The sequence below is a fragment of the Rhinoderma darwinii genome, chromosome 3 (genome assembly GCF_050947455.1).
Source record: "Rhinoderma darwinii isolate aRhiDar2 chromosome 3, aRhiDar2.hap1, whole genome shotgun sequence".
Classification (NCBI taxonomy): Eukaryota; Metazoa; Chordata; class Amphibia; order Anura; family Rhinodermatidae; genus Rhinoderma; species Rhinoderma darwinii.
Genome location: NC_134689.1, coordinates 158,482,129 through 158,504,649, shown reverse-complemented (window position 1 = coordinate 158,504,649; position 22,521 = coordinate 158,482,129). Strand labels below are relative to the sequence as shown.

Below are 22,521 nucleotides of genomic sequence, written 5' to 3'. Positions count from 1 at the left end.
ACCAGATCGTTGTCAGAAACATCCCTAACAATTTGGCTGAGCTCCTATTATACAGTGGGACAGTTCGTTATTCCTACGTCCGATTACTGCCTGTTGTAAAAACTACATTTCCCAGAATTCTAAATCATAAGAGCAGGCACTGTGGGGACATTGAGTCAGAAAGGAATGCTGGGAGATTTCAGCTCCGAAGCCTGCAGAATTGTGAATGCAACTTTGGACTATGTTACAGACTATAACTCAGAAGTAAAAGATTAACAAAGTAATGTATTACGAGTAACTCAACTTTGTGTTTCAGCTAATTCTATAAGTAAAAATTAAAATGGTGTTTGAAAATGAGAATACAATTTAAGTGTTTTGAAATAAGGGTTGGTCATCTGCATGTTTCTAAAAGATCCCTAAATTAGAATTCTAAAGTAAACCAGGGGCGTAGCTAGGGTGGGGGGGGGGGGGCAGACGGGGCATGTGCCCCGGACGCAACTTAGAGGGGGCCGCCAGCGCCACCCCCTCCTGTACTATAATTGTACCTGCGTCTATAGGACACAGGTACAATTAGAACCAATGAATGGCCGGGTACGTTCCGTACCTGGCCATCAATGGCGGATTATCATATTATCATGGCCGCCCAAAGTACATTGTCGTTTTGTCGCGAATTTGCCGCGAATCGTGGCAAAAACCGCGACGAAACTGCATTGTGTATGTCCTGCAAAAGGACCTTTAGACATAAGGTCACATGACCTCATCTCTGAAGTTCTTACTATTGCTTAGAGACCTGCTGGTCACATGACCGCAGGACTTCGAGCAGCAGCAGCAAGACTCCACAGAGAAGACTGACTATGTAAGTATAAGGGGATTGATTTGTTTAATGGGTCTGTATTTAGGGGGTCTGGTGTGGGGTCTGTATTTAGGGGGTATGGTGTCTGTTAGTTTAAGGGGTCTGTATTTAGGGGGTCTGGTCTGGGGTCTGTATCAGTTTAAGGGGTTTAGGGTCTGTATATTTAGGGGTCTGTGTTAGTTTAAGTGGTCTCGGGTCGGTATTTAGGGGGTCTCTTTTAGTTTGAGGTCTGGGGTCTGTGTTAGTTTATAGGGTCTATTTAGGGGGCCTGTTTTAGGGTCTGTATTAGTTTAGGGGTCTTTATTTAGGGGTCTGTATTTAGGGGGTCTGATCTGGGGTCTGTATTAGTTTATAAGGTCTATTTAGGGGGCCTCTTCTAGGGTCTGTATTAGGTTAGGGGTCTGTATTTAGGGGTCTGGGGTCTCTATTAGAATAGGGGGTATGGTCTGGGGTCTGTATTTAGGGGGTCTGTATTAGTTTGAGGTCTGGGGTCTGTATTAGTTTATGGGGTCTGTATAAGTTTTGGGGTCTTTATTAGTTTGGGGGGGGGTCTGGTTTGAGGTCTGTGTTAAGGGAGTCAGGTCTGGGGTCATTATTAGTGTAGGGGGTCCGGTCTGAGGTCTGTATTTATTCAGGGTGCTTGTTCTGGGGTCTGTATTTGTTTAGGGGGGTCTGGTCTGGGGACTGCAATTGTAATGGCAGGAAGGAGGTGAAGGGAAAGTGAGCCCTAATCTACCCACCGCCCTGTCCCTGCCTACTTGCAACGACCCGCCCTAGGCGACGAGGTACAACTGGGCGGCGGTCCCTACGCTGTCTAAGTGCACAGGAAAACAAACAGGGAACATGCAAGGGAAGGGGCAGTAGCCACGGAACGCCACGAGGAAACGGAGCGGCGAACGGACAGTCAGGACCAGGACGAAGTGAGTACACCCAAGCGGGCAAGGAGACAGAAGCAAGCCAGGGGCAAAGCAAGCAGGTCAAGCAGAACTGCAGCAAGGCAGAAGCACGGCAGAAGCAGGCTGGAGCAAGCAGCAGTGGGGCCAGGAATCCAAAAGAATTACAAGCACTGAGGGAGAGAACAGGGCAGGTAATAAAGGACAGGGGGCGGAGCTAACTCCGACAGACCAGGCCGCGATAGGCTCTCCCACTCCTGAGCCTGCCACCCTGGTTGGTGGGAGATGTTGTCAGTCGAACAGGTCTGGCCTCAGGTGTGGATTGATTAATCCCAGGAGTATACCTAGATGAAGTACCTGGCAGATCCCTAACAGCAATAGTTTAGAATGTCTGGGGTCTGTATGTATTCTATGATCTAGTCTGTGGTCCAAATTTATTAGTCTGAGTAAAAGGGGTTGTCTGGGCACATCGATAGGTCCTCAGTATAAAAAATGGTCTGTGCCCGCACCACCCCTTTAATGTATGGACTGGGCCTTTGTGTCTAAATTTGTGTGTTTCTATAGGGGCTGAAAATGGTTGTAGAAGTGATGGGCAAAGATGTCTCATCAGGAGAAGTTGCCATAACGGTCTGCGTCAGATGGAGAAGAAAAGAAAACGGCTCCCATCAGAGAAGACGTCACTGGATCTATAGGGGATCTCCTCTCCGGACATGTCTGTTGCAGGTAATCCTTGTATTCTACATATCTCTGTGTACCCAGAGCGAATAGACAAATGCGTGTTACCATGCACATTGTCAGGAGGATGTGTCCCTACACAGTGTGATACGGTCAGCAATGGCTGGAGACTGTCAGTATGCAGGGACACAGCCCTTTGACAAGGGGAATCGTAACAACCATTTGTCAATGCTCACACAAAAAGTTGGTGTTCACTATAGACACGGCAGAGCGGCGGTGGGGAAGGAGGGCCCAAGTTTGTGTAACAGCCCAGGGCCTATGGTCTACTTAATCCGCCACTGCCGGCCATTCAGCGCCTTTCTACGAGTGAAGCGGCGTGATACATTGCGCCGCTTGCGTTGTTGAAAGGTGCTGATTGAAAGGGAAGCGTTCAACCCCAGGAGACCTGCGCAGAAGAGCAGGTCTCCATTGCTGCCGGAGGTGTGGGAACGTGAGTTTGGATAGTTTGTTATTTTATCGGAATAAAAAAAAAAAGTGTGTGTGGCATTATCTGTGGGGGTGGCTTTATCTACCATGGGAGGCTTTTTCTATGGTGGGGCTCTATCTACTGAGGGGGGATATATGTGGAGCACTATATAAAGGGGTGGGCTATATCTACAGGGGAGCTATATACAGGGGTGGGCTATCTGTGGAGCACTATATACAGCGGTGGGCTATATCTACAGGGGGGCTATATACAGGGGTGGGCTATCTGTGGAGCACTATATACAGGGGTGGGCTATATCTACAGGGGGGCTATATACAGGGCAGGGGGGCTATATACAGGGGTGGCCTATCTGTAGAGCACTATAGGGGGAGCTATATGTGGGACACTATACAGGGGTGGGCTATATAGGGGCACTATCTACAGTGGGCACAGTGTGTGTGTGTGTGTGTGTGTGTGTGTGTGTGTGTGTGTGTGTGTGTGTGTGTGTGTGCGACACGGTGTATGGTGCTATTATAATTAGAGGTGCAGTGTATGGTACTATTATATTTATGGGCGTGGTATGTGGTATAATGAGAACTTTATCTTTGTTTATAGGTGTAAAAATGTTGGAAAAGTGAGAAGCTGAAGACATCTGTGCGGCAAACTGCAGAAATGGGCTGTGACCGGGAGAAGTCATCATAGAGGTCTGGACCGGATGGAGAAAAAGTAGAATCTGAGACGTCACCGGTGAGTCACTTAATGTAAATGTTCATTCTGCCTCTAATCAGTACTGTAGTCACTGTATGATCTGCAGCGAGATGATGGGTGGCATGATTATATGATAGGATTTTTGTGAAAATGCAACTCCCAGCATATCCTTACCATTGTTCGGGCCATGCTGGGAGCTGGAAACAATTTAGTGTGAACCTATACGTCAGGGGTTGCACTAAATTGAGCTGTATTTGTGTTGGTGCTATATAGATGTACTGAGCTTGGTTCTGGGGCTGTATTTATGTACTGAACACTATTTTGGTGTTGTGTATAGAACTATATTGCTTGTAAAATTTACAAAATGTTTTTATGCTCAAGTTACATTAAAAGAAATGTGGAAAAGAAATGACACATCGATTGGTAGAGAAAACAAACATGGCAAGGGGGGAGGAGGTTGGGGGGGGGGGCACCAAACAATCTTTGCCCCGGGTGCTGGAGGACCTAGCTACGCCTCTAAGTAAAGCACATTTTATTAGTGCAGAATAAAAAACACTTGAATTTACACTTTTATCATAAAAAAGGGCATAACTGCAATTAAAGGCCATGTTTCCAAAGAAGAATGAAATCACTGGCATAATGTTCATCCAAAAGGCAAGGGAAGATATGAAAGACTGGCTTACCATAGGGAGTGATTCTGGGTTAACAAGGAACACTTGAGGAGACTCTAATCTAGGTTGGCGTGTAGACTGAAGAGGTCAGCTTGGTGCACGCGTTAACAGCTGGAAACAGGCTCCCTATGCCAGGCCAATTGTCCTCCGCACTTCAGGCCCCAAACAGATTTGGAGAAACGCTGTCATGCAAACTCTTAAAGTTAATATATAGTGTTATCACCAGAATTATTTTATAGTCTGTATTTTGATGACCGGATACTTATATACTGCATAGGAAATTGAAGACTATTCTTCAAACAAGATAGCATGTATCCCAAGGCAAATAAGTAAATATATAATATTCTGATTTATCCCATAACAGATGGCAAACTTGTTGAGGTGAAATTAGAACATCGGCTGTGGATAGGACCATATGTAACTTTATAATGGTATTAAAGGATTAGTATTATTAGTCTTAGGGTGTTAAATATCGAATACTACCAGGTATTTCCAGCAAGAAGAGACATTATTTAGCCCCTTCCCGCTGCAGCCACTTTTGACCTTCCTGACAGAGCCTTATTATTCAAATCTGACTTGTGTCACTTTATGTGGTAATAACTTTGGAATGCTTTTACCTATCCAAGCAATTCTGAGACTGTTTTCTTGTGACACATTGTACTTAAGGTTAGTGGTAAAAATAATTCTAAATTTAAATGTATCCGCTTGTAAAAAATAAAAATAAAAAGATAGTGATACCACACAAATTAGTTGCTAATAAACATCTCCCATATATCTACTTTAGATTGGCATCGTTTTTTTTGAACATCCTTTTATTTTTCTAGGACGTTACAAGGCTTAGAACTTTAGCAGAAATTTCTCACATTTTCAAGAAAATTTCAAAAGGCTATTTTTACTGGGACCAGTTCAATTGTGAAGTGGCTTTGAGGGGCCCATACAATACAAACCCCCATCGATCACCCCATTTTAAAAACTGCACCACTCATAGTATTCAAAACAGCATTTAGAAAGTTTATTAACTCTTTAGGCGTTTCGCAAGAATTAAAAGCAATGTAGAGGTGAAATATAAAAATGTTTTTGTTTTTTTTAGAAATTCCTATTTAATCCATTACATCCAGTTTTTAGAAATATCCCACATGTGGCCCTAGTGTGCTAATGGACTGAAACACAGCCCTCAGAAGCAAAGCAGCACCTAATAGATTTTGGAGCCTTCTTTTCATTATAATATATTTTAGGCACCATGTCAGGTTTGAATCTTGTGATGCCAAAACCAAGGAAACACCCCAAAAAAAGACCCCATTTTGGTACACTACCACTACAATGGAAACTCCCCAAAAGTGACTCCATTTACTAAACTACACCCCTTGAGGAATTCATCTAGGGGTGTAGTGAGTATTTTGACCCCACAGGTGTTTCATATATTTTATTAGAATTGGGCAGTGAAAATAATCTTGTTTGAAATGACAGGTTACATCGTAATCTCGCGAGATTACGTTTGCCTTGCTGGAATCTCACAGAAAAGATTCAGAAGTGGTCAGGATTCGGAATACACATCACGTCCTGGATGGTAGTTATGTATATTCATTATCAGGACACTGCAATAATGTTAGTGTTTGTGTATGCACATAGTGATATAACTATATCGCTAGTGTAGTGTAAATGAATGGAGAGAAATGCATGACGCTGATTGGACAGCGTCATACACTCCTCTGTACAACGCCCACTTGGTCTAAAGTAAAAACACGCCCACTTGGGAATTAAGAAACTCATTAGCATAAAGCTAAAAAAATAAAAAAAAATAAAAAAAATAAAAAAAAAATCGCTAATAAAGTGGTGAAAATAGATCGTTTTTCGAAATAAAAAGCATTACTGTCACCTACATTATAGCGCCGATCTCCTTATGTAGGAGATAGGGCACTTATAATGTGGTGACAGAGCCTCTTTAACTAATATTATTTTTTCATAGACGTAGTGGTATGACGGCTGTTTTTTTTGCGGGACGTGCTGTAGTTTTTATTGGTACCATTTTGGGGTACATGCAACTTTTCGATCACTTTTTATCCTATTTTTTGGGAGGCAAGGTGACCAAAAAACAGCAATTCTGGCATCGGCTCTTTTTATAAAGCGTTCTCTATGCGTTATAAATTATATGTTAACTTTATTCTGCCGGTCAGTACGATTCTGGCGATAGCAAATTTATAGCGCTATTTTATGTTTTACAACTTTTTGCATAATAAAAGGCGTTTTACACCTCGAATTACGCCTGAAAAAAACGCCCCTAATACGCCTACAAACATCTGTCCATTGCTTTCAATGGGAATTACGATGTTCTGTTCGCATGAGCCTTTATTTTACGCGTCGATGTCAAAATACGGCGCATAAAATGACGGCTCGTCAAAAGAAGTGCAGGACACTTCTTGGGACATTTTTGGAGGCGTTTTTCATTGACTATGGAAAACAGCTCAAAACGGCCGTAAAAAAACGCTGCGAAAAACGCAACGAAAATTGAGAGTGGCTTAAAAAAACGTCTCAAAATCAGGAGCTGTTTTCCCTTGAAAACAGAGCCGTATTTTCAGACGTTTTTGAGTTTGCGTGTGAACATACCTTAACTTAAATCTTTTCATCAATGGAGCTGTATGAGGGCTTGCTTTTTTGCGATACAAGCTATAGTTTTTATAGGTACAATTTTTGGATATATGCGACTTTTTGATTCCAATTTTTGTAGGGCAAAGTGACCAAAAAAACAGAAATTCTGGCATGATTTTTTAATTTTTTTTACAGCATTCACCGCGTGGGATAAATAACATAATATTTTTGTAGTTCAGGCCATTACGTTTGCGGCAATACCAAATATGTAAGGCTTATTTTAATTTTTTTCAATAATAAAGGACTTAAATAGGGCGATTACATAAGGTGATTAATAGGGCGATTGTTTTATTTTTTACTTGAGACATTTTACAACTTTTTTTACACTATTTTTTTTTTAGTACAACTAGGGGACTGAAGGTCCAACTGTCGGATTTATTTTCTAATACATTGCACTACCTTTGAAGTGCAATGTATTAGATCTGTCAGTTGTTCACTGACAGAAACCCGGCCGTCAAAAAATGGGACATGCCCTATTTTCGGCCGTTCTCACGGCCGCCTGGCTCCCATAGAAGTCTATGGGGCCGGGTAATACACGGCCATCACTTGAATGTGCTCCAAGTGATGGCCGTGTCTTCCGTCGCTCGCTCTCTCCTTCTCCTCCTCACAGTGCGAAGTGCATGTGACGTCAGCGACTTCTGAAGTGGAATCCCCTGCGATGTGGCCGGGGATTCCGCTCCAGGAGAAGTTCCTGACTTCACTGTGTCCATATATGGACATTGAAGTCAGGGACTTCTCCTGGACCGGTGGTGCTACCTACACACAGGTGCCGTGTGGCACAACCTACAGGGGGCTGTGTGGCACTACCTACAGAGGGGCTGTGTGGCACAACCTACAGGGGGCTGTGTGGCACTACCTACAGAGGGGCTGTGTGGCACTACCTACAGAGGGGCTGTGTGTCACTACCTACAGAGGGGCTGTGTGGCACTACCTACAGAGGGGCTGTGTGGCACTACCTACAGAGGGGCTGTGTGGCACTACCTACAGAGGGGCTGTGTGGCACTACCTACAGAGGGGCTGTGTGGCACTACCTACAGAGGGGCTGTGACAGTATCTACAGAGGGCAATGTGTGGCATTATCTACAGAGGGAAGTGTGTGGAAAACATTTACAAATTAAATTCATCAGATTTTAAAACGGACAGGGAAAAAAAACAGATGCAAAATCGGCCGTTAAAAACGGCAACACGGCCCGGATGCAAACCGGCCAGGAAAAACGGCCGATTTTATCGGCCGACACTCGGACCCTGTCGTGTGAATAAGGCCTTAGGTCTCCTATTGCCATTGCAGCAGTCGCATGGCATGGCTGCTGATTTGTAACATACAGCTGACACCCGCCACTGATGACATGGGCTCAGCTGCTGAGCCCGCGCCATCTTTCCGTCGGAACCGGAAGCCTTTTAGGCCCAGCCCTTGGCGGGGCATGGAAGGCTTCCGTACTAGGCAGGCCCGGAGTCGAGTATTAGGCCTCGGGTTGCCATTGCAGCCACCGGCAATTTCGTTGCTGGGGTGGCGATTAGCTACAAACACTTTAAATGCAGCGATCGCTTTTGACCACTGCATTTAATGGGTTAATGGTGGGGATCAGAGCTAACTACGATCCCCGCAATTACAGCAGGGTGTCATCTGTAACAAACAGCTGACACCTGGGGATGGTGGCACCAACTCGGCTTTTGAGCCGGTGTCTTCCAATTGTCGTATGGATACATTAAATAGCGGGAAGCATTGGTTTTCCATGACGTATCCATACGACAAATTTTGGGAAGGGGGTTAAAAGATATACTTAAATGTATGAGGCCGAGTCCTAAATTATCCGCACTCCTGTCATATTAAAACGTCTGTTGGCCGAACTGTCTTATCAGCGCTTTTCATACAAGGTCGCTGTCTCCCCAGTTACTGCTGTACATGTTGGAACGTGTTATCTGTGACTGCGGTGCGAGAAACAAACGGCTGCCCCACTTGTAATTTGCACGAAAGAAGAGCAGCGTGCAGTGATAATTTTTTTGTGGTCTGAGGGTGTGTCTGGTGCCGATATTTATGACAGACTTTGTGCACAGTATGGAGAAAGTGTTGTGTCGCGAAAAAGTGCGTATGAATGGATAGAGATGTTCAAGGAAGGTCCCACAAGTGTCAGCCATGAAGGAGCCAGACGACCATTCACGACTGATGACAATATTGAGCGTGCACGTGAACTGATTCTATTGGATAGACTATCACGTGTTTGGTCCACTGAAAAAAGCCTTAGGAGGACAAAAATTGAAATCTGATGAAGAGGTGAAGGCAGCGGTGCATTCGTGGCTCGCAGCTCAGCCTAAAAAAAAATTATAATGTGGGAATACAAAAGCTTAAATGGACAAAGTGTATTGAAAAGCAGTAAAATTAAAGTAGAAAAATTATATATTTTTCTTTTCTGAATTATTTATTTCGCTGATCATCTGTTTTTAGTAAAAGAAATAAAAGAGAAAACATTTGGGAGTAGTGTATTAGAATTAAAGTGAAGAAAAATCACATAATGTATTTTTTGGACTATAAGACGCACTTTTTATCAAGAATAAATCTTGCTAAAACGTCCCTGCATTTTATATTCGGCAGTAATGGGGATCGGCTGTGCCAGAACCCCCTGAAAGCTTCCTTAACCCATGCCATCCCATGCCATGCCGTGCTGGCAAGTCATGGAGCGGGCTTACGCATGGAGCCCGCTCCATACACTGCAGGTGTCAGCTGCGTTTTACAGCGGACACTCTGCTCTAACGGCCAGGAACAGCGATCGCGCTGTTCCTGGCCATTTAACTAGTTAAATGCTGCGGTCAATAGCGACTGCGACATTAGGAAGGGGGCGGCCCCCTCAGACAGCCCATCGCCCCCCCCGCAATGCGATCTGCGGGTGCCGGTGGTTGTCATGGCAGCCCGGGGGCCTAATGAAGGCCACTAGGTCTGCCTCTGCTAAGCCATGCCTCCAGCAGGGCTTAGCAGAAGCCTGTAAAAATGACAATATAATGTGATAATGGGCTAATTGGTAATAATTCCCATGTGTGCACGCTGGCCCTTTAAGGCCGGGCAAGAGCGTGCGCGCACTCTACGGGACACAGCGGACCGGAGTGTAAGTGAGCGCTGGCGTCTCCTGGGGAGGAGATGCGGGCCAGTGCTCACAGATCCATGGCTGCGGCCGCCGGGGTGTGAGTAATCCCGACGGTCCGCGGCCATGGACGCTACAAGCACAATGTAAAAAATAGAAAAATAAAATACAATTGGTATCGCTGCATCCAAAAAAGTCAGAACTACATACAATATACAATTATTTAACTAAATAAATATACAATATACCATTATTTAACTCGCAAGGTGAACAATGTAAAAAATACATTTAAAACACCAGTATCGTTGCTTTTTGGTCACCTTAGCGCTGAAACAAAATGACACAAAAAGTGATCAAAAAAATCTTATGTACCAAAAAATGGTGCAAATGAAAACTACAGCTCGTCCCACAAAAAAATTAGCCCTCGGTACATAGTGAAATATAGGGACCAATGGGGTATCAATGATGAGAATTCTCAAATGAATTCAAAACACTTACTAGACATTAAAATGTATTAATAAAATCTTCCACTCTCATCAGTTTATAAGAGATAAAAAAGTTGTTGGTATGATAATTGGCAAGGTGGGCGACTACCTTTGCTGTATGCAGTTTTTCAGGAGCATGGTGACTTGTGAAGTGCAAGAACAAAATTAAGCTATGCTTAGACTGCTCAATCCTTTGTGCCATCTTAGGCCTCATGCACACAGCAGAGCTATGAGCACTGAGCCTATACAGTGGTACCCGTAGCCCTATGGCTCTGTACTACGGATCTGTAGGCATTCCATGTGTCACCATATTATGTGGTTATTCTCCTTTAGGCTGGGTTCACACGACCATGTTGCGTCCGTAATGGACAGAACGTATTTCGGCCGCAAGTCCCGGACCGAACACACTGCAGGGAGCCGGGCTCCTAGCATCATAGTTATGTACGACGCTAGGAGTCCTTGCCTCTCCGTGGAACTACTGTCCCGTACTGAAAACATGATTACAGTACAGGACAGTTGTCCTGCAGCGAGGCGGGGACTCCTAGCGTCGTACATAAGTATGATGCTAGGAGCCCGGCTCCCTGCACTGTGTTCGGTCCTGGACTTGCGGCCGAAATACGTTCCGTCCATTACGGACGTAACATGGTCGTGTGAACCCAGCCTTAGAAGCACTGTTCCCTCTAAACCATGTGTTTTGGAAATGATATTATTATAAATTCCAAACCCTGCAGACAGATGGAGCTGCAACTGCGCTTTTTGACCTTATTAGTAGGTTGTTTTAACTCTTTCCTTTCTAGCACACACTGCTTAGACTCAGGGAACACTGTTTAGAAGCAATGCCTCTGTTATATGGCATCTGATGGTAGGAATCCAACAGAAAATGTGCGCCTCATAAACCGTTAAGCGTGTGAACATACCCTAGCAAAAAACGTCTGAAAATACGGAGCTATTTTCAAGGGAAAACAGCTCCTGATTTTCAGACGTTTTTTAAGCCACTCGCGATTTTCGCTCCATGTTTTCAATAGAGTCAATGAAAAACGGCTCCAACAATGTCCCAAGAAGCGACCTGCACTTCTTTTTCGCGACCTATTTTTACGCGGCCGTTTTGAAAAACGGCCACGAAAAAAATGGCCCGTCAGAGCAGAACGCCGTTATTCACATTGAAATCAATGGGCAGATGTTTGGAGGCGTTCTGCTTCCGAGTTTTCAGTCATTTTTCGGGAAGTTTACGGCCCGGAAAACGGCTGAAAACACTCCGTGTGAACATACCCTAATGGGTGCCATCGTAAATCTCTCACCAACTCAGAGGTTGCCTGGAGCCATAATACTCCCATCTACATAATCCCTTAAAGGGTTGCCCGGTTTAGAAAACTAATTTTCATATATCCTATTAGGGAATTCTGAGCTAACAGAGGGATAGTGAGATTGTGAATCCATTTAGGCAACATTGAATACCATACATACTTCAACTGAGGCTCTACTTGCTATCATACTTGAGGCAGCGCCTTCAATAATTGTAAAATTATATATATAACCTTTCTTTTTTTTATGATACTGTATTTGCCAATAATCATGTTATACAGTCTACAGGGCATACAAAGACATATGTAAATCAAATAATTTGACATCTGGGTAAATAAACATGTTAAGATGAAACATTTCATGTTAAGAATATCCAGCAGAAATAAGCAGCATTACGGTCAAGGGCCTTTAAAACGGCATGAGTTTACAAGATATTTGTATAGAAACGATGCAATTTCATTATTTTAGGTTGACTTGATCATCTTCTTCTCCTCATAAAATACTTGCACTAACTTCTGTTTACTATTGGTAAAGGTGCTCGAAGGGCTCATTCAGACGAGCGTAATACTCGTCCGTGTGCTGTCCATTGAAATAACGGACAGTACACGGACCCATTAATTTCAATGGGGCTATTCAGACATGTGTGAGTTTTGGTGCAGTGAGTGCCCGTTGCGTGAAACTCACTGCGTGTCCTGTATTGGTGCATTTTGCGCACCTTGTCGGCCATTGAAGTCTATGGATGCGTGAAAAACACGGACGACATCCGTATGCTGTCTGTGTTTCACACATCAGTTACAAAGAAATGAAGAGAAATTTAAAAAAACTAAAAATAAGTGCTTGCATGGACGTAAAAAATGCATGCTGCATGCAAAGCACACTGATGCCATACACAATGCACACTGATGGCACACGGACAAAAAAACTGCCGGAAATACGCTGCGTTTTTTACGCATGCAAATCTGACACGGCAGTTTTTAAGGCTACATTCACACGAACGTGGCCAACCTCGGACATGAAAAAACTGATGTCCGAGGTGCACCCGTGCGGGACACGTTATCACACATCCCCCATAGACTACAGTCTATGGGGGGCATGCGTGAAGCGCAAAAAAATAGGACATGTCCTATTTTTTCACGGACCCTCACACGCCAGGCTGAAAAAACGGTCATGTGAACGGCCCCATTGAAATATATAAGTCTGTGTGAAGGCCGTTGTTTTAATGGCCGTCATACACGCTTGTCTGAATGAGCCCTAGGTCTAAAGAACAAAGCTTATAAAAGGGCTAATACAAAGTGCTGTCAATATCATTCATAGATATGTATGTAAATGTTGTCTGCACTGGTGAGAACGTAGTGATCATTGGGGCAGACATTTCTCTATAGCTGCTGTCCGTAATCCTATTGAAGACTACAGCCAACCCCTTTCTTTACTGCCTTTGTATTTCATTTTGACTGAGAAAAAAAAAAAAAAGATTGCAACATTAAAGAGGGAATGCATCACTTTTTTTTATTTTTAATTCATTAAAACTATATACCAAAACATATTCTTTATTTGTAATCAGGTTTTTTCTCATGGTATATTTTTTATGATTATGTGGGCACCCATCTTCCCTTAGTTGGTGACAGAGATTGGCCTTCTTGAGATTGGCCTTAATTGTTACATTATATGGTTGAATGTTGTGCAGAGGTCACTCCGCAGGGAGGAGGGAGTAGAAACTAAGATGTCACATCACCTATTGTCAATGGTGTGATCCGTTTCCAGATTTATATTAGAGGTATTACCTTTCATTTTAATCCTGCCCTCAGAGGACAATGAAATGACTGCTGACGCGGTCTCTACTTACACAGCACAAGCTGGAAAGTGAAAGGAAGTGTCAGAAATTTGTGAAAGCTATTAATCTATTAAGGTATAGTAAAAATGACAATATTACAGCCGCAGAGGGACGTTAGTTATGGCTGTGAGGCCAAAACATTAACACCCTCTGCCTTGCCTCGATGGAACAATAAAGACAATCATTCTTCGAAGAATTCCTGGTGAATTGGTAAACCAATAGATGACCAATTGTTTGCAGGAGGCTCTGACCAAAATTTGAGTAATGCTGGAAGGTTCTCTGCCGGTTTACCCTAATTTACACCGAGAGGGAGGGGGTTTGCCCAGTATTTTAACATTTTTCTTTCTTGAGTTTCTGCTCTTATAGCAGTTTGAGAGTTTTTGTCTCATGTGCAGCAGTATAAGGGCATGACCACACGTGGCGGATTTCCTCCGCAACTGTCCGCATCAATGCCGCACAGAATCTGCGTTGCAGATTCTGCTGCGGATCTGCACAAAATGTGCAGTACATTGATGCGGACTAGCTGCTGCGGACTGCGGTAAAAGTGCTTCCCTTCTCTCTATCAGTGCAGGATAGAGAGAAGGGACAGCACTTTCCCTAGTGAAAGTAAACGATTTTCATACTTACCGGCCGTTGTCTTGGTGACGCGTCCCTCTTTCGGCATCCAGGCCGACCTCCCTGGATGACGCGGCAGTCCATGTGACCGCTGCAGCCTGTTATTAGCCTGTGATTGGCTGCAGCCGTCACTTACACTGAATCGTCATCCTGGGAGGCCGGACTGGAGACAGACGCAGGGAGTTCTCGGTAAGTATGAACTTATATGTTTTTTTTACAGATACATGTATATTGAGATCGGTAGTCACTGTCCCGGGTGCAGAAACAGTTACTGCCGATCGCTTAACTCTTTCAGCACCCTGGACAGTGACTATTTACAGACGTCTCCTAGCAACGCTCCCGTCATTACGGGAGCCCCATTGACTTCTTCAGTCTGGCTGTAGACCTAGAAATACATAGGTCCAGCCAGAATGAAGAAATGTCATGGTAGTAAAACCAATACGCTCCGCAGCACACATAAGATCTGCGGACTTCATTGCGGAATTTTGACTCTCCATTGAAGTCAATGGAGAAATTCCGCCATGAGTCCGCCACTGCTCCGCAACAGACAGAGCATGCTGCGGACAACAAATTCCGCTCCGCAGCCTTTGCTCCGCAGCGGAATTTTACGCCTCGTCTAAACGAACACTGCTAAATTAAAGTGTAAGTCAATGGACAAACGGCACCGCTGCGGATTAACGTTGCGGAGTGTCCGCAGCGGAATTTAAGTGAAATTCCGCCACGTGTGAACCCGCCCTAAAACATAAAGATTTTAGAAAGAAAAAAAAATTCTATGGAAATACCACGTAAGATACCCACTTTTCTCAAATACGATGCACCGGAAGCAATTAAAGAATTGTTAGCATCTCGAAAATGGCAAAACTTAAGCGGAATATGGATTTCTGGAGTTATCTTTATTATTTTCTTTCCATTCTAACGTACTGAAAATATCATATTGCGCGGTGTATTATTTCACAGATGTTTATGACGTCCTATGGCCTGCCGTCATTTACTTTACATTCTACCGTCCCTAATAAAACTGCAGGAATGACAAGTATCATTAAAAATATTAACAGTGATGAGTTTGATATGAAACCAATGTGCATGGGGCCTACTAGCCTTCTATCTATATGTAGTAATATATATCCAACTTTTTACATACAAAGATAATCTTTACAGCAAAGTAAAAGGAAACAATGTATCCATTGACCATAAGAATATGGCTGTAGCCTAAATGACTTGTCGGAATATCCAAACTGATTATTTCACACATGTTTACACTATAAAAGCGTCTTCCAGGAGCATGTGGAAAGAAAATAGTGTGCTCGACTATTGTATTGCACACTACATCAATAATGCTTTTATACAGAGCAATAAACTGTCATTTATTAACAATGGTGTGTACCGCCATAGTCTGATGATTAACTGCGCACAACCTCTCCTTACTCATTATAGGCACATGAAAATACTACAAAGTCAATGATTATGCAACTGCACTTACTATGAATCCTGATAGTGGCCAGAAATAAATAGAGCAGCGGTGCTTTCAGCATACCTAGCAAGAAAGGTATTTGTGTGGAGCTGTAACAAGAACAGGACTGCTAAAAGGTGTGTGTGTAGTGCACAATAGCTGTCACACTGACATTTCCGATTTTCCACTGTTTGAAGCGATATCACATAACGCTAATGCTGGACATTATTGTTCCGCCTATGTTCTAATCTTTTCTTGCTTTTTACAGTATGAGAAAGTGAAGTGGAGTTCTCTCTGCTACACAAGAGAGTAAGTTAATCCACTAAACATTGAAGCGGGAAGTCACTGATAAATTGCAAGAATGTCTGAAATGATAATGTATTTAATGACACAAATGTAATATTTATCCGATCACAGAATTATAAATCCACATTTAAACAGTGAATATAAATAAAATTCAACTTTTCCCCATAATAGATGTTTATCTCTAACTAAAGTCGGAGAAGTTGGTGATATCATGCTTCCAAAATGTGGCACCTAGGTGGCGAGGAATAAACAGCTTAAAATATCCACAGATATTTCACATGAGACTGTGAACGGACAGAAATGCAACTTGTTATATAATACTTGCAAAACGACCATTGTCCTAATTTATTAGTAGTAATGATGGGTAAGGCGATCCCAGCGTTCTATAATGCACGAAGAGCTACATATGTAGATCATTTCACTAGTAAAACTATCTATTAGTGTTATTTTATGGGGCTCTTGTTGTTGTGTTTGAAAGTCACACTATCATTCCAACTATTTCGCCTGCAGCATTGCGCGGATTCACTCTTTGGGATTGCTGCTACATTCTAGATAGTTTGGCTACATTTTTAAAGGGTCAATATAATGGAAAAAAAGTTACGGTATACGAGCCGCTTGAGGAGTCCAGTTATTTCTTAATGGAATTTAAGTGAGTAAACTATCAGATGACTCTTCTTACATCATAAACAAGCTTTGAAGGCCACGGAATTTAGCTATGAAAGGGGATAGGATATTAAAACCCGTGAAAATAGTTTGTCTATTGGTAGGATTATTTCATTTGGATCCCAGTCAGCGTCTTGTCATCTTTGGCAAGTCTTATTATCTGAAAATGCTTCAGGCCCCATAAATTAATTTGTACAGGTTGTAGGATTACACCTAGAGGATTACTCTCAGAAGGTCATATTAGCAAGAAATACATTCTGTTACCCATTTTGTTTAAAGAAATGTGCTGGAGCAGAATAATCACATCTGTGCAATACCCTCAATGTCAGGTAAAAACAGTGAAGTTGAATTTCTAAGGAGACACCTGAGTGGCCTAAGAAGCTTCTTTGATCTATATAGAAGTTACCAGACAAAGGTATCATATTTACTCAAGCCACTGTTATTATTGTGAACACCTTCCCCAGCTTTAATAGCACCTCATCTGTAGTAAGGAATCCGAGCAGAAATAAAATAAAACAACATCAACAACGGCAATTCAGTGCGTCTGGAAGATTCCCAGTTCTTCACACAAGAACACAGAACCCTGGGATTAAGGCATCAAAACAAACACACAACATTGAAGCAGGATGTTGGAAGCGACCACACAAGCATAGAGAAGAAGCTCTTCTTCATAACACAGCCGTATCATCAGACACATAAACCACGAAAGAACGCAGACTACGAACATTGTGCACAAACACAATAAACACCATGGGTAGCCCCAAATAACTATTTACTGTCTGCCTCGTGACTGCATGCCCCGCATCACAATGTGGATATATTGTATGGAGACACAGCTACAAGATACATAATATTGATACATTTCAGGCCATTCTGAAAAATTGTTTACAAACAGTTTCATTATAATAAGACATAACTCATAATATTATATATATATGTTCACAGATTAGATAGATAGATAGATAGATAGATAGATAGATAGATAGATAGATAGATAGATAGATAGATAGATAGATAGGAGGGTTTCAGTTTTATTTTTCGCTATTATGTCTTTCAGGAGAATTACCAATCACACTAAGATATTGTAATGCTGGGAATTGACAGCGAGCAAAATATATTTTGTATTCCTCTAGACAAGCTGTATTTTATTGGACAAATAGAAAATTACTTTTGCATTTTGTTATCCAGTATCATTACAGACCTATAGTGACACTTGTAGTGTGATCAGTACACTTCCAGGGATATGTATAAATTCTATTGCTTTCATAGATTTTTTATTAGTAACGGTATAATGACGTAGTGTGAACAGAGGTACCAAAGCCGAATAGGTCATTGGTTACAGCAGTGAAATGGCTGTTGCCTTCATTGTATCCTCACATCCCCTAGCCCATGGATATGTCTTGATTTGATCGAGTTGGTTAATAAACAGTCATTGGTGAGTGCCGCACTTCTTTATTTCAATTGTCCATTTTACGAGGACTTGGCTATTCTGCGGAGCATCACTGTCATGGGAACCAGGGGTCCGAAAGCAAAAGTTCTGATAGCTGTACTTAGCATTTATTTACATATGGAAGGGTTCCCATCTTTATAAGACACCAGCAGTCTGAGCATAGATGTGCACGGAGCTGGTGACAATGATATTTAAAGGTGGAAACGTCTTGAATTCTTAGCATAAGCTTTCAGGTACAGCAACTTTACTTGTCTACTTTGTTTTAATATCGCAGTTAAAGATTAAAGTTCTTGAACACTTCAAAGACTTGTCTCATAAACCAAAGGTGGAGATAACGTTTTTGCAACTGTAATCAACATTTCCCCTTGGCTCACTTACAATATCTCTGACAAGGAGAGGGACTGTATTGTCGATCATCATAAAACTTCACACTGCTTCAACATTGGGAAAGCATATAATATTACAGCCCCCCCCCCAACTAAGTAACCCTTTAGGAGATGTGGAAAAAAAATTGACTTTCTGTATCTGCCTGAGCAGGTTGAAAGGTGCATGGGAGAGCTTGGTAGGAAAATGCATATTATTACAGGGGGACTCCAGCAGCAATATACAAAAGACCCCCCCCCCCAATTATATATATATATATATATATATATATATCCCTGCCACGAGAACCTGTAATTATGTCAGGTGAAATGCCACGTTTACGTGGCATCCCATGATTTCTATACTCCATTATTGTACATTTTCAGTCTCATTTATAGCAGTTTTTAAGGGCAGTAACTTCTAATAGGTAAACTCCGCGCTTGCATAAGAAATATCTCACAAAAGGTGTAACTATTGAAGATCAATACAACTCCTCTCAGAAATCAGTCTAGGATCTTGTTTTCCTAACATATCACGATAAGGAACATATTGACAATATACTTGGTTGGTGGCTGCCAAATGGCCCTAGATTGGCAGAAGTACAGCACAATATTGTATTTTTACAGATAACACCAGTTGGTGTTGAAGCCGTGATAGTGATGAATTTATAGAAGTTTATCAATCCTCCACCTAAACCATCTGTGAGTTGCAACGCTTTCTAGGAACCTTCATTACAATCCAAACCTTGGCCCAATTTGGAATATAATAAAATATATTCCGCAAACATAAGGGCAAATATGAACTTCCTATAGACCGATCAGAAGGCTGGAGACTTTCATAGTGGAATTGCACTGCTGAAATAGTAGAATAAAGAAACAGTTAATATGCTTTCCACTATGGTTTTCAACCCTGTCTTCTTCCACACATGGTCGGCTACTGAACTTGACCCTAGATTAGTAATTTACCTACTTACTACTATTTCATGTGACTATGTGATTTATCTGGCTCATCCGCACAACACCAGGATTCCTCTGATCTTCCTGACGGATCCCTGATTTACACAGGAGAGATCATCCCTGATTTACAAGGCGACTCCTGAAGTTACTAGCAGTGATTCCTGGTATAAATCGGATAGTCCTCCTGGTTCTGTGTAGTGATCCGACTTACAGGGGGGGCTCCTGGACGCAGTAAATGTGCCTCCTTGATTTACAATGATGCAGAATGTTCTGTAATCTGTCAGTCATTTGACTTTGGGACTGGTACCTACCTAGCTGTAAAGGAAAGTCCCATAGTGACCAGATTAGTCCTGTACTATTATGACAGTTATACTGTAGCTCGGAGCTGGATTTGCAATCGTTTTGACACTACATCATTTACACACATTGATAATTCTGATCCATATTGGACTAACTCAGCTCTGCTGCATCTGTAGATGCTATAAAAGTATATATTAAATATGTAATATTTATCTGAAAGGTATGGAAGTTTGCATTAGGGCAAATAACTTACAGGAAAATAGGTTTAAAAAAAAAAAAAAGTCATTTTTTATCTAAGATGTGGATCAGTGTTTGGTGTCAATCTGGAAATTGGCAAATCAATTCTTCCTCAATCTAGTTTTATGTATTTTGGGTGAGCAACAATGAGGTGAGTACCATGTGATGTACACAGCAAGAGACATAGATACTGACTGCAACACATGGCACATGGCACCCATAACCATGTTGTACAGCACCATGGTAGAGGATAGCGCTATATGCAGCAATAATAATGGAACCCCAATGATACAGTAAGTACAACAGAGACATATGTAATGACACCATTAATGCGTTGCAACTCATTGAGGAGTGGGCAGAAGTGCCACTTACAGGTAGGACGTGAAGATGCTTAGATTAGCTGGCACGGCAGTGAGCCCTCGGTCTGTGCAGTCCACTCTCATCATCATCCCGTCCTGTTCACACACACAGGGGCCGGGACAGTTCCGATGCTGCTTCCCCAGCCTGGCCGCGCTAACGAGCTGTAGGGCGCACAGAAGCGAACACACGAGCAGGCAGGTCCGGGAAGTGTCCATGTTGTACGGTAAGTCCTTGGTCTAGCAGGACGGGGGTATCACGCATCCCGGGGTAAACAGGGCTAAATGACAGGACTGGCGCTGAGGTGACTGACAGGGCGCCCGGTGCAGCTGCAGCTTCCACTCCGCTCTCCCTCACTTCACTGCCTGCAGCATCTCACACTGCGTTATTATACCGAGCTGGAAGCCTGAACTGCGCGCCCAGTGACGTCACTGCAGGCACTAGAGCCACTCAGAGGACGGTGAGCGGGAGTCGGGTGTCCCCTGCCTGCAGCCTATGGACCCCCATTACCTTGTGTCTGGTGGGGGTGTATGCTGGCACTTCTGGTACTACCAACATCAGCAGTTTTCCTTCACAAGTTTATTATAAGACACTATATATCAAATGCTGCTCTGGAGGTCCAGCTGGTCTTCTAAATGCAGCGTTTTCTGTTTATAAGGGATGTAAGGATACATTATCACAGTATGGCGGCTCTGTATCATGAGCAGTTTATTACATGATCATCTGCAGACCAGCCTGTTGTATGTGCAGTGGGGAAACGGAGAAGCGAATAGTAATTTTCCTTTATGGTAGTGAAAACATATGTTACGCTCTGTTCACACCCGTGTTATGGCTTCCATTTGTATAACATTCATGACGCATCCGTTATTATCTGTCATGGTTATTATGCGATACAATCCTTTAGGAACAATTTTTTTCTCCCAATGACTTATAATGGGTCTGTCAGGTTTCTGTTTTTTTTACTGAATAAAATAATCCACCGAACTAAGTCTCTGTTCACATAGCGTGCTTTCGCTACACTCAGCGTATGTGCTGGGAATGTTCCCGGGGCATATGCCGAATACTCATCCATAGGGCCACATTTACCCGATGTATGTCAAGAGACACCCTTTGGCATATATTCGGGGGGGGCGCACCTACATATCTTTATCTCAACGGTACTGAAGAGCAAAGTCGAGCATACTTTTCAGTGAAGAGGCATCCGGCAAAGAAATGTAAATAGCGCGGTTTACAATTCTTTTTCATGGGATACTTATGGCATACCCCTGGACTTTGTGTTTGGCACATGTGCTGGGAGATTTTCACACATTATGCATCGGACATAAAGCCCAACCGCAATGTGAACTTAGGCTAAGCTATAAAGAGGTACGGAAACCTGACAGAAAAGAACTAACACAAGTTAAGCTGGCCATCAAATTAGATGTCCACTATATGGACAAAAGTATTGGGACACACTTCTTCATTGAATTCAGGTGTTTCATTCAGTTCTAATGCCATAGGTTTATAATATCAAGAACCTAGCCATGCTGTCTGCCTTTACAAACACTTGTGAAAGAATGGGTCGTACTATAGAGCTCACTGAATTAGAGCGTGGTACTTTAATATGATGCCACCGGTGCAACAAGTCAGTTTGTCAAATTTCCCTCCTAGAAATCCCATGGTCAACTGTGAGTGGTATTATTGCAAAGTGGAAGCATTTAGGAACAAAAGCAATTCAGCCAATGCTTTGCTGATTAAATAACTGCAGAGTTCCAAACCTCCTCTGGCATTAACATTAGCACAAAAACCGTGCCTGGGAGCTTCATGGCATGGGTTTCCATGGCTGAGCCGCTGATACAAGCCTTACATCACCAAGCACAATGGCAAACGGCGGATGGAGTGGTGTAAAGCACGGCGCAACTGGACTGTGGAGCAGTGGAAACGTGTTCTGTGGAGTGACGAATCACGCTTCTCTATCTGGCAGTCTGATGGACAAGTCTGGGTTTGGCGAATGGCAGAAGAACGTTACCTGCCTGACTACATTGTGCCAACTGTAAAGTTTGGTGGAGGAGGGATAATGCTATGGGGTTGTTTCAGAAGTTGACCTAGGTCCATTAGCTCCAGTGAAGGCAAATCTTAATGGTTCAGCATACCAAGACATTTTGGACAATTGTATGCTTCCAACTTTATGGGAACAGTTTGAGGACGTCCCTCTTCTGTTTCAATATAACTGTGCCCCAGTTCACAAAGCAAGCTCCATAA

The 22,521-nt window shown here is 42.8% G+C and overlaps 1 protein-coding gene across 1 annotated transcript in view; it reads right to left on the bottom strand.

Annotated features, from left to right (window-relative positions):
• LGR5 (leucine rich repeat containing G protein-coupled receptor 5) overlaps positions 1 to 20,660 on the bottom strand; it is a 150,996-nt gene extending 130,336 nt beyond the window's left edge. Inside the window, exon 1 of the mRNA XM_075855017.1 lies at positions 20,296 to 20,660. Within this exon, the coding sequence (XP_075711132.1) occupies positions 20,296 to 20,498 (203 nt within the window). The 5' untranslated portion in view covers positions 20,499 to 20,660. The remainder of the gene's footprint in view (positions 1 to 20,295) is intronic.
• Positions 20,661 to 22,521: the final 1,861 nt, after the last annotated feature.